Below are 12,973 nucleotides of genomic sequence, written 5' to 3'. Positions count from 1 at the left end.
CCTCATGGACAGTCACCACTGGACTTGTTCAAGGGGTCGGTCACACAAAGCACATTCAATTTCCTCACGTCCACTGAGGACGGATGAACCCTTTGCTACCTTTGGGTCTTTGTGACGCCAGACTAAGAAAATAAGGTCAAACTGTGGCCAGACAAGGGTCACAAACAGCATGTCAACGAAAAGGTAGCATTGAAAAAAAGAGCTTTAAAAAGACAGCATCCTTATCAGAGGAAAATGCCTGGAAAAATACACCAACTATTAACAGCGGTGGCTGGAGGGAGTGGCTTTAGTTTCCTTCTTTTTTCCAGCTTCTACATTTCTATTTTGAACCTCTATTACCTATGTAATTATTACCATCACCATTGTTGTCACCGATCTGACTCATCTGCTTCCTAGTTTCTTCCACGTGCTTTCAGCCAATCCTAATGGCTTCAAAAACCTAGACAGGCTTATTCAAACTAGTGGCTAGGGATTAGAAAGAAGCAATGATTTATGAGAATTCCACTGAAGCTAACAGTTCAAATTCTAATCGGCATTATCATAACCACTGAATACTTATTGGATTACCTACTAAGTATGAAGAAACATTTCGGTAGCATGGCATAATGAAATGGTAGGGGAAAATCGCACGTTAGTTTTGGTCTCAACTTTGTAACTTGGGATCTCAGCCAGCCTCAACTGTCTTACCTGAAATTGGGGATTGCCACCCTTGCTTCTCTGAATTGTTGTGAAAAGTGTAAAGTAGGCAGCTCAGTGGCTGGCACCAGTAGGTGCTCAATAAAAACACAAAGTAAACTGACAATAGCCCATCCAGGATAAGACAGTTTCTCTAACAGGTAATGACCCTTATATATTCATCCCTCGTTTTACTTTTGAGACTAATCATGAAAGCACCTGAAATGAACCAGGCTTATGATGGGTGGAACATTCTTTGGCTAGAGACAACAGACAGCCTTCTCCAGAAGCAATACAAAAATAAGGAGCTAACGTGTAGCTTGTCCACACTGCAATCATCTTCACAACTCACTCAGCTCTGAGGAGAATCAGCTCCCTAATTACATACTGAAACACTGGCTTTTCCAAAGCTTATTAATAGAAACTTTTAGGATCTGAGAAAGATTCTGGTAAGTGCCACCAGGGACTGACAGCTTCTCAGAGAGATCTCTTTCCTTTTCCTCCTGGTTCAAAAGAAGCGTCTCCTCCATCAGCCAGCGTCCTTTCTGCCTTAACAAAAGGCTGGGTTCACTAGGCTGGCTGGAGAGGCAGCTCACAAACAGGAGAAGGAAAGGGAGAGGGAGAAACTGTAGCTATCAGTGGCTCTGGAGCTTCCTCCAGGAAGGAAGGCGTCTCTATATATAATATAACGAGGTCACCCAGGCTGAAGGACTGTACGGTGAAGGGACCAGACACACGCTGTCCCCTAAGCCAGCACACTTCCCACCCCAGCTCGCAGGGAGAGCAGGACAGGCGGGGCCTTGGACTTACTTTCCGAATGCAGTATTTGCTGAGGTTTTCGTTGTAACGGAGAATGACGACTTTGTTGGGCATGGCTGCACAGATGCAGAGCCCGTTCTCGATCTGAAAAGCAATTGGGGAAAAAGAAGCATGTCACTGGTGTATATACTGACCCGTAAGAAAAATAGGAAAAGAGCATCAATTTAGAGCCGGCTGTTTCAACCTTGGCACTACAGACCCTTTGGACCAAATAACTGATTATGATGAGCCGCTGTTCCGTGCATTACAGGATGTTTAGCAGCAACCCTGGGCTCTACCTATTAGATGCCAATAATGGCCAGTTATGACAACCAAAAATGTCTCCAGACATTGCCCAATGTCCCTGGGGGGCAGAATCACCCCTGGTCAAGAACCACTGACTTAACAGAGATGCAGAGAAAGGCTCAGGAAATCCACCTGCTCACAGACACATTTTCTGCGTATGTATCCTTTGCTGGAGATAGATTCTTTTGACCATCTTACCCTCAGGGAGGGGAAAGGCAGTAGAAATTGCTATAAGAATTTAGAGGAGGTTTTGGTCCAAAGAGAAAAGTTCTTAACTAAGATCTGTGTATACAGAGTTCTACATCAAAACTTTCTTTCTAGAACAGTTGAGTCCTTCTGACTTCACCTTGTACAACTAGATCTTTGTCATTTCACTAAGGGTGAAAATCTTATTGCTCAAATCAGTCCTGAGGTGAAGGTAAGCAGTTGGCAGGGTGAGTAGAGGGAGATGGGATGTGATAGGGGAGGAACACACAGGAAAATGCCCGTTGTTGGTAACGTTCTATCTCTCGGGTTGGGTAGTGAGTTTGTGGATGTTTATATTATTTGTTAAAATTTTATAACTGACATATATACTCCATACCTTTTTTTTATATTTCAAACATTATCATGAAATCAACTTACAATTTTTTTAAAACTGGTTTTTAGAAACTGAAATGCACATTTCTAAGTAACCCATTATTCACAGAAAAAAATTCATAAGAAATTTTAAAATACGTGGAATAAATAAAAATTTACAGAGTGCAACTAAAATCGTAGTTAGAGGAAAATGTATAGCCCTAAAATGTTTGTATTAGAGAGAAAAAAAAGACCTGAAAATTAATGAGCTAAACATTCCGCCAGCTGAGGCTCTGAGAGAGCTTACCTTGCCAGCAGCAAACAAGTGGCAGCCCTTGACAGCTTCAAAAATGTTGGGCGAGATGTCCGGCTGGGCAGGAAGGTGAGACTGTGCCAGGGACTGCTTTACTTTCTTCACGTCAACAAGACACAGAGCCCGCTCTTCTCCTAAGGAGAAAATGAACAGCTTCTTGGTCAGTGGGAGGCCGTTAAGCAAAGTCACGGGATGGCAGTTCTAATTCTATTCACAAATAAAAGCCAGCAAAGCCACACGGGTGGACTACGTTTTCCACAGATTCCTATAAGCACCGTTTAGGCCCAAGTTTTAGATCTAAAATGAAAGCATTTGGTGTCTTAGTCAAAATTCTGGGAGAAAAAAAATTCTGCAGACATGAAATTGGAGAACATGAACTGTACTTTCAAACATGTTCCCCACCAAAGTAAAAAAAGAATGTGCTAGGAACCATGAGGGGACCTTTTATATAGTTGTGCTACAGCAAGGGTTAAACTCCCTGGATTCAAAACTGTACCATGTGAAACTATGCCGTATGAAGCTATAATAGAGGGTACGTGCCATTGCCTATCTGTCCAATCCCACAGAATAGACAACACCAAGAGCAAACCCTAACGAAAACTATGGAGTTTCTGTGACAATGACACATCAATTAATGAAGGTTCATCAGTTGTAACAAATGTCCCGCTCCAGTGGGGATGTTGATCGTGGGGGGAAGCTCTACGTGTGTGGGGGAAGGGGTCTAATGGGAAATCTCTGTACTTTCTGTTTAGTTTTGCTGTGAACCTAAAATTGCTCTAAAGAAGAAAGAAAGGAGGCAGGCAGGAAAGGAAGCAAAGGAAGGAAAGCAAACAAGAAGAAAGAAACAAACAAAGCAGGCGAGCAGAGGAGAAGAGCTGAGAGTGCAAGAAAAGCCAGGTGCTGACCCTATTACTTCAGGCCCTGAATCCATCCAGTTGTGCCTAAAACAAGACCTAACTATGGACGTTTCAAATGTTGAGCCAATCAACTACTGTTTTTCCCTTTAAAAAAAATAAATAGTACCGCAAATAAAGAGAGAGAAAAAGAATTTTGCCATGATTACGCAAGAGAATAATGCCCTTGTTCTGAAGTGATACACTGAAGAACTTGGGGTCACAGCTGCAACTGACTCTCGGTTCAAAAACAGTGATAGTGTGGGCACATCTCTGCAGGGGTGGGGGGGAGAGAAAAAATGTGGCCAAACATGAACATGTGCATCTAGAAGGGTCTCTGAGAGGTCAAAGAGAAACTAGAGACAACGTACAACAGGGCAGGCAAGCTCTCAGAAGGTCATGGCTCACGGTGGGATTCACGTGATGAGGACAAAGGGTCTTCACGTGGCACAATGGTGAGATGTTCCTTGGGGCTGTCAGCCTGTGCTATCCTGGACCCCAAGGAAACGGGACTCTGAACAAAGAGAGCCATCGGCTTGGGCAGGCACAGGGACTCAGAGAAAAGAGCTGCCTCTGGTCCAGCCTGCCAACAGGAGGGCCAACCCCCGCATTTCACAAGCATGCCCTTCGCCTTTCAAACAGTTGTCCTTACAAGTGAAGAAACAGTGCCACGGCCTGGGCCTCCCACCTGCTATCATGAGTAGCTTCTCCAGGTCCTTGATGATATAAATTTGGAAGACTGCTCCAATGCCTGGGACGTGGGTGAGGGAGTTTTTCAAGACATTCAGTGCATAGAGCCCTTCCTCGGTGCCCACCAGCACCACCTGCGAGGGCAGAAGTCCAGAGGTAGAACATAAGCATCATCTCGTCACCATCACAACCCCAAATGGTAAGGGCAACAAAGCCGACGCAGCCCTTTCCTTCTTGACTGCATGTGGCTGTTGCCAGACGCCAGCTGACAGTGACCAAAATAGGTCATTACCTGGTCGCTGAAGGGCAGTGTGCAGTTCATGTCTAGACGGTCATCACCTTCCAGTTTCAGCAGGGAGTTTCCAAGCAATTTCTTTTCACATGTGAAAGAAAAAGGAGAAAGAAAAAGAGGACATGGTGAGCTTGAACTATTCATGACTACCCAGCCAGAGAGACAAAAGCAAGAATGGAGAGAAGTTTAACACCCGGAAGAACGCGAAGTTTCTCCTGAAAAAAGCTCAGAAACCGCACATCTGCTCATCTTTTGATCTCAACTCAAAAGGCAAGACGTGAATCTTATTGCTACTTCTGGGGTGGTTGTTAATGAAGCATCAGAGTTATAACTCCGCTTGGATGTAGAAATAAATGTGTAGTAGACGTAGAGAGATTCTTGGGCAGGAGGTCAGCTGAAGCTAAAGAGGTGTCACCTGCAAAGGGTTAATAAGCCACATGGACGGCTCCTTCCCCTGCAGGCTGCAGCCACAATACAAAGCAGAGCGTCAGCAGCAAACCAACAAGCTTCTGAATCTCTTTACCTGAACCCACGCAGGCAGAAGCTCGTAGGAAATACAGTCACGGCCCTATTGCACACATATTAATGTGGATTTCAGTAAAAGGTTTACACGTGTAACAACGAACAGGTCATTAAAACAAATCTACCCAGTGAGCAGAGCTCCTTATCAGGAGGCTCCTGGTTAACGATTTTCCAATCCTAACAAAGTGTTTATTAGGAGCTGAGTGTTTGAAAAGAGCTGTTGGGTCTTTGGTGCAGAAAAGGCCAATGAGCAAAGAGCCCTGTTTCTATCCTGGACCGTTCCAGGAGGAGTGCTGCCAATCAAAGCACACCTACGTTTCTAACATCTTGAGGATGAGTAGGATTTCAAACCAGCCTACGGAAGAGCAAATCGTGTGGCAGCAAGTGAGAAGGTTATGAAAGGCCTCCCTGAGGTAGGCATGGCTGGCAGCAGCCTTTTGTGCTGCATCATGACCAAAGTGCTTGTAACTTAAGCCGTTAAACCGAATAAACTTATCAGAGTAAACGAGAGAGGATTTCCTTCTAAGCACACGAGCTGCTGTGTTGCTGTCGTGAAGGTCTCTGGCACCCCACGAGTTGGCTGACGGTGCTGACGCCCCCATTCTAAAGGGCTGTGGCGGGAGCACCTGTGATGCCAGACACGCCGCCTCAGAGCCTGTCTCTCTATCACCACAAAACTCCAGGGCATGCCAGTCTCCAGCTGTCACCCTCCAGAGAAGGAGGCCAAGGGACATCATGGCAGCCAGCAGGACTCCCACCAGGTCAGCCCACTTTGCAAAGACAAGCTCCAGTGCCCGTTTTCATACTCACAGCATCGGCTTCTGCTTTTTCCCTAGAAACTCTCCCACCTGCGACAACTGATTCTAAGGCGGTGACCCAGCGCTGTTTGTCGGGGAAGCTGGGAGCTAGCAAGTAGAGGGTTCTCCCAGGCCAGCAGGTGGTGTGGGGGTGAGATTCCATCTTCAGTATGTATGGAACATCTAGGAGATTCGACAGAGAACACAGGGTTGGGTGTGGATTTCCCCCACTCCCGCTGGGACGGAGGGCCCTGAAATAGCAGAGATTGTGCCAAGTCCCAGGTACGGCGAAGACAGGGGACTTGAGATGGGTGGGCCTGCTCTGCAGGCCAATTGCCCATGTGGCCCCCCTCCTGCCCATGCTGATGTATCAAGCTCAAGCCCACCTCCGGGGTGGGGCTCCCCCACGTCTCCTCACCTGCTTTGGCTGTATTTGCAAGTTCAGAAGCACCAACGGCGCCATGAATAGATACGTCCCCGTCGGGAAGGCACAGCTCAAATTCTTCCACCGGCCTCTGTCCAGCTTGGTGCAAACAGGAAGGGCAGAAAGAAAAACCAAAGAACAGGAACAAGAACAAGGGGGAGAAGAGAGGAGAAGAGAAAGAGGGGGAGGGGCGAGAGAGACAGTATGCGTGGAAAGACAGGCAGGCACACGAGAACAAAGGAGGAAAGGGTGTGCAGAGAAGGCAGAGAGGGAAGATAAAAAAAAAATAATGTGTGTCAGATGAGTAGCACAGTCAAATTTCTGATGACGATGCGGATTTATGGGTTAGTTGACTGAGGCAGAAGTTCTCGGAAGGTGTATTAGCAGGTAGAATCTTCGGGGCAGCACCCTGCAGGGTCTTCAGAGGGGAGACCTATAGACGTGAGTATCGTACCAATAACCTTTAGCGAAGTCATTTGGTTTTTAATTTTCAAAAATGGAACATCGCAGAAGGCTTGCAACGCAGTCCGAAAAATAAAGCCTTCACGCCGAGACTGGGGAGACCTGGGTCAACCGCGTGCAATGAAATTCCCCCTGAACCACTAATTTACCTTCTCTGGCTTCATTGTCATAAATGAGGACTTTCGATCCCTCCAGGACAATGTACTTCCGGTCCCAGCCTTGCTGTCCTCGTTTGTTATTCCTGGGAAAATAGAGATGGAGGAGAAATGTTTGAACTTGGAAGAATCGGGTGGGAGGAAGGGGGCGGGGGTGGGGAGGAAATCCTAGACAAGACTTCCCTAGAATTCCCTAGAAAACACCAGGGATGGGAATGGCTTGTGGTCTTCCATGCCCGTGTCAGGAATGAAAAACTTCCTTCCACCCCTCTAGGTTCTATGGCTGGCCTAGGAATTCAACTGACATCAGACAGATGAGCAGGAAACAGGCATACACATTGTGTTTTACATGTACGTGGGCATTTCCATAAGAGAACAGAGGTCCCCAAAGCAGATAGGCCCAAAAGCTCGTCTACTCGGTCGAACCGAGTCATCACTGTGAACCAGTGACTAAAATGCACAGGGGGGCTATAGAAACATGGGGTTACTTTAACAGGGCCTGTCTGCAGATTTCTCTAGGCTGGCCTGGACTCCCCGCCTCTGGTGACTAAAAGGTGTCTTTTCCCCTGGGATGTGGAAGGGCAGTTTTGACGTGGCAGTTTCATGTCCTCCTTTCAGGAAGAGAAAGGGAGGTCACAGTGTCCGTCTCGTGCCTGCTGTTTTCTCAAGTGCCTTTAGCTCAAAATAATCTCTATCCCAGAGTGGCCTCTTTTGGGGTAGCATGTTCTGTCACTCTTCACCAGTACCCGCCCCAGCCCGAGCCACCCTGCAGTGATACCTGGGCACCTTCATCCACCCTTCCAGGTGCAAGCTGCTGCTGGGCTCCTTGGTCTGGAGACCTGGGGAGTTCATTTTGTCACGGCAGAAGGCCTCAGTGAAGTGCATGGCATATTCGGCGGGCAGGCCACAGGTAGCTGGCAAGCACGTGGAGCACTTTGGATGACACATCACCTGACATTCTAGGGCAAAGCAATGAACAACCTGAAAAGCTGCCTGGTGGATCCTGGACCATTTCCTTCCTCCAGCAGCCAACCCCCTGCCGGCTCAGTCAGCTTGGCCCTGTCATCCACGTAACACCTAACTTGCCCAGGAGCCAGGCTCCTACAGAGAGAGGAAATGAGAGAGCCAAGTGTTCTCAGCCCCATTTTCCTGGTTTCTCCCAGGCTGTCACAAACAGGTGTGTGTAAAGGATACATTTGCACGTTTCAGTTGGAGCAGGCACACAGCCTAAAGGTAGGGTGAGACCAGGTGGGTGAAAAGAAGGCTGGAAATTAGCAAAGCCCAAGGCATTTTGCACAGGGAGTTGGAGACATGAGCTGAAAACAGGTATAAACTCACTCTTTTCACGGGAGAAAAATAGCATCCTCCCACTGAAACTAAAAGCTTGCAAATGAATGCACTGCATGAGAAGGAATTTAAAACGGAAAAAAAAACCACCTCCACTGGATAGACTTCTTTAGATGGAGACACACAGGTGCCCATGACGAACGCACAGCCGCTGCTCTTACCGAGACATTTGGATGCCTGGCGTCCAAAGTGCACAGTATCCAGACACACAGCACACTTGGTGGCTCGCATGTTCAGTCCTACGTTAAATCGGTGAGGAATATTGTGGTGCATGCGTTCCTTAAGACGCCGACTGAATTCTGGAGGAAAATGTTTAAAGCTCATTAGAGTGCTGCAAATTATACCATCAAGAAAGTGAAACGACAACCCACAGAACGGGGAAAAACAACAACTTGCAAATCAGATCTCTGACATGGGACTATATAAAGAACCCTTACAAATTCAATAATAAAAAGACAAATAACCCAATTTAAAATGAGCAAAGGATTTGAATAGGCATCTCTCCAAAGAAGATCAACAAATGACCCACAAGCAAATGAAAAGATGATCAATTTCATTAGTCATCAGGGAAACACAAATCAAAACCAAAATGAGATACCAGTTCACGCTCCCTAGGAAGTCTAGAATTAAAAATATTGAAAATAAGTGTTGGTGAGGATGTGGGGAAACTGGAACCCTCATACATGGTTGGCGGGAATGTAAAACAGCATAGCCACTTTGGAACCCAGTCCGAAAGTTCCCAGAAAAGTTAAACAGGATTACCATATGATCCAGAAATTCCACTCATAGGTATATGCCCAAGAGAACTAAAAACATATGTAGCCACAAAAATCTGGACACAAATGTTCATAGCAGCACTATTTATGATAGCCAAAAAAACGGAAACAACCCAAATATCCATCAATGGATTAATTGATAAACAAGATGAACTATTCATACAATAGAATATTTATCCAGCCATGAAAAAGGAAGTGCTAATATACGCTACAACATGGGTGAACCTCAAAAAAATTATGCTCAGTGAAAAAAGCCAGACACAAAAGGCCACATGTGGTACGAATCCATTTTTATGAAATGTCCAGAATAGCAAATCCATAGAGATACAAAGCAGAAGTGTGATTCCCAGAGACTAGAAAGAAGGGGAAATGGGAAGTGACTGCTTATGGGGATAGAATATTTTGGGGTGAAAAAGGGTGGGGCCAAAAAAATGTTCAAAAATTAGAATGTGACGTTTGTACAACCTGGTAAATGTAACAAAAAAAAACACTGAATTGTACATTTCAAATAAGGAGATAGTGTGGTATGTGAATTTCTCTCAATAAATAAAGTTGTTCAACTACTAGACCAGGTTAATTACTGCTTGGGAAACTATTAACACTAACAGATGCAGCTAGATTTATATGAATGAACTTAAAATCTCCACTACCTGGTCATTAGGAATTAGGGTTCTTTAAAGAACATTACCAGTAGGAGATTGACGATGTGATAGTATAGATGTTTGTGGGCTTTTACAAAGAAACATATGCTTTTAAGTCAAATGACTGTAAATATTTTAGTCATGAGCACTTTGTGTTCCAGATGAAATCATGTATCTAGAGCATCTCAGAATCCAGTTTAAAAATCACTATTATGAATTACAGAATTTCTAATTATTAAATATAGAAACTGACTGAAGAATTCTCCCTTTATGTCGTCCTTTCATGAATAACCTCCTTTTGTGAAAAACCCAACTTTTAATCTTCAAAACACCGATTCTTATGTTAATATTCCTGTCTGTTAAAATTCAGATTGATTTTTTTTTTCATTGAATAGGCCCCTTCTCAATAATAACCTTGAACTAATTAAAGGCAGCTTTCAATGGAGAGAAAAGCTCAGGCTCCAAATTTCTGAATCCAAATTGTGTTCTCCATATAACGCCATCCCCCTCCGTCACGAAATTGGAAGGAATAAATAACATGCACGCACTTTGAAACTGCTCGCGTGCGACACACCCAAAGGAGGTGCTTAGTGTCACCAAACTACTCAGGTGACCACTACTCAGTGATCACTATGCAGCTGTGTCAATGGATGCCAGGGCCAGAAACCACTCTTTCCTGTGTTACCATCACCATTTTGATGTCTTTAAGAGAAAAGCTCTTTAATGCAGGGTTATATAAACACAGGAAACATGATGACATCACCATTAAAGAAAAACAACAACAAAATGCTATCCAGATTTACACCTAAAGTAGGTTTGATGGTGATACCATGACGCTAAATGACAGCTCTACTCCATTCAGCCTAAGACTTTCCAAACCACCTTCCTTGGCCTCGATGTCCTTTTCATCTCTAGGCGATCAGAGTACTTTTGAGACCACAAAGAAAACTCCTTACACTGTTAGTAGGAATATATTAGGTTGGTGCAAAAGTAATTGCGGTTTAAAAGGTTACAAAAATTGCAAACACCGCAATTACTTTTGCACCAACCTAATAAATTGGCAGAAACTATCAACACTCAAACTGCACATAACCTTTAAACCCAACGATTTAGTTCTTAAGAACGTATCCTACAACCAAAATGCCCATAGAGGGGCGAGACGTGGGTGTGTATGGTAACAAACAATTGGAAATAACCTAAATGTCCATCAATAGGGGTCCGACTTCATAGGTGAATCGTATACCCACACTGTGGAATACTATGCAACCCTTTAAAAGGATGAGGTCCACCCACGTGTGTGAATATGAAGCGGCCTAAGATGACATTCTAACTGAAAGAAGAAAGGTGTTTTGCACTGTGTAGCATAGTGTGCTATGATATTTACAAGAGAACAAAGGGCTGAGAAAAATATGCTTATTTTCTTATACTCTTTAAATGTAATTATATAAGATATATGGATAATATAGACATGCAATTCCATGCATGAACTATTGCTGGAAGAATACAATGGCTGATTCTGGGTAAGGGAACTAGGATTGGGGGGGATGGGAGAAGACTTCCTGCTCAGTCTTTATCCCTAAATATTATTACTTATCATTTTTACCATATGTTTGCGTTTCTTAGTCGATGGGGGGGGGGAAAAATGTTGACCAAAAAAAAAAAAATGTTGACAAAACCCAGATGGCTGCTTGGGAACATACCCTCTGGTGTTGAAGACTCCTTTCTGCGGCTGGATGGCGGGGCGAGCAGGCTCATGGCACTGGGCTGGTGCTCAGGCGACCGCACGATGGCAGACATGGCAATCTGCTGCCTCGCAGTGGCTGGAGTAGATGGGTGAGGGTGGTCTGCCGCTTTCCGGTGAGCAGCTGGGGAGACAGTTCAATGCCTTTCGATTAGCCGGGCCATCTAGAGGCCTAAGCCCAGCGGACTGCCCCTGGGCTATCTTTTCAAGGACCCCAAACCAAAAAGACACGCCTTGTACCAAGTCGGCCACACCAAGGATGCCGTGAATGTTTCAGACTTGGGATGTGCGGACTGAAAGCTTATGGGCCATAAATACTGATGCTGAACGAATCCCGGCCAATCTCCTTGAGATCGGTCCTCCGCCTTTTCACAGCACTTTGCACAGAGAGCCTCCCTACCTTCCTCCCGGGCGGACCGGAGCTCGATGCGGGTCTTCTGAAGGGCTTCCTCTAGCTCTGCACAGCGAGCTTTCTCCTTCTCCAGAGCCACCTTCAGCTCATTGTACTGCAGAGGAACCTGTGTGGGCAAAGCAGGGTCCTCTTTCCGTCGACTAAATAAACCCTAGCAATGGAAACAGAGATATCTCCTAACTCCTGGAAACTGGCACTTTAAACTAGCTAAAGGGACTCTGACTCGGGAGGGGCACACCACGAAAGCCAGGAACATACTCACTGTAAGCGGATTTAGTGAAAATGGCATGTGAAGGGGGGAAAGGGGGGAGACTGAGTCCCAGCCCATTCCAGCCGGCTGGAAAAAAAAAATAGGGGTGCGGAAGTTTTCACCAAGAGGGTTAAAGATGCTTGAATTGCCACCACCTCTTCCTTGATCATTCCCAAGAAGGAATCCACTTCCCGATTCTTTACCCTCATAAAATGGAAGTGGAGGAGGGAGTCAGGAGAGATGGTTCAGAAATCACTCTTGCCTTGAATTTGTCTCATGATGCTTGGTTACAAGACACAGAGAAGAGTGTTTAAAAAAAAAACAAAACACGGAGTTTGCTAAAATGATGTCAAAACAAGGGACTTCAAAAAAATGCAAATGGAACGTGGAATGTACGTGGAAGAAAAAAAGGAAAACAGAACAATGTGACTGAAAAAAAGTAACAAACAAAAAAAACAATGGAAACACCCTAACTACATCAAGTGACATAATCCGATAACAGTCCACTGCTAAAATAAAAAAGATTAAATATCATGAGCATAACCAGCACAGACAGTCACACAGCATGCAAGACACTCCTCCCCGGCAGCGACCACTTAGGAGGTGGCTGCTTCCGAGTGTAGCTCTCCTCCCCTTCAGCGCTGGGAACAAACACTGACACCAACTGCCCACTTCTGTCCACTCCTCATTATTCTAAGTCATCAGAGGCCCTTCCTGTAAAACTGCTGCCACTGCTACTCTGGTGCAGGAATGGCTTTGGAAGGAAACTGGGAGCTCCTCAGAGACCTTTTAAAACTGAGAACACTTGGCTAAACCCAGTAGGAGGGCTTCTGTGGTTTAGGGAAGCGTGTTTTGGGCTTATTAAAAGAAATCTTCCCATGTGTAGCTATATATATAAAACCTTGTCCATAGCTGTTTCTT

The 12,973-nt window shown here is 45.2% G+C and overlaps 1 protein-coding gene across 11 annotated transcripts in view; it reads right to left on the bottom strand.

Moving 5' to 3' along the window:
- Nucleotides 1–12,973, bottom strand: part of CIT (citron rho-interacting serine/threonine kinase) — a 211,848-nt gene that overhangs the window by 11,499 nt on the left and 187,376 nt on the right. For 5 of the 11 annotated variants that reach the window (XM_074321913.1, XM_074321905.1, XM_074321906.1 and 2 more), the window contains 12 exons: nucleotides 11,791–11,953; nucleotides 11,350–11,514; nucleotides 8,394–8,531; nucleotides 7,664–7,844; nucleotides 6,880–6,971; nucleotides 6,263–6,367; nucleotides 5,858–6,027; nucleotides 5,049–5,093; nucleotides 4,526–4,606; nucleotides 4,232–4,367; nucleotides 2,645–2,784; nucleotides 1,486–1,578 (listed from right to left, as the gene is read on the bottom strand). In XM_074321913.1, the coding sequence (XP_074178014.1) occupies nucleotides 1,486–1,578; nucleotides 2,645–2,784; nucleotides 4,232–4,367; nucleotides 4,526–4,606; nucleotides 5,049–5,093; nucleotides 5,858–6,027; nucleotides 6,263–6,367; nucleotides 6,880–6,971; nucleotides 7,664–7,844; nucleotides 8,394–8,531; nucleotides 11,350–11,514; nucleotides 11,791–11,953 (1,509 nt within the window). The remainder of the gene's footprint in view (nucleotides 1–1,485; nucleotides 1,579–2,644; nucleotides 2,785–4,231; nucleotides 4,368–4,525; nucleotides 4,607–5,048; nucleotides 5,094–5,857; nucleotides 6,028–6,262; nucleotides 6,368–6,879; nucleotides 6,972–7,663; nucleotides 7,845–8,393; nucleotides 8,532–11,349; nucleotides 11,515–11,790; nucleotides 11,954–12,973) is intronic. The other 6 variants (XM_074321908.1, XM_074321910.1, XM_074321914.1 and 3 more) reach the window with 3 other exon arrangements.

The sequence above is a fragment of the Rhinolophus sinicus genome, linkage group LG16 (genome assembly GCF_036562045.2).
Source record: "Rhinolophus sinicus isolate RSC01 linkage group LG16, ASM3656204v1, whole genome shotgun sequence".
NCBI classification, from domain to species: Eukaryota; Metazoa; Chordata; class Mammalia; order Chiroptera; family Rhinolophidae; genus Rhinolophus; species Rhinolophus sinicus.
This window is presented reverse-complemented; position numbering and strand designations above follow the sequence as displayed.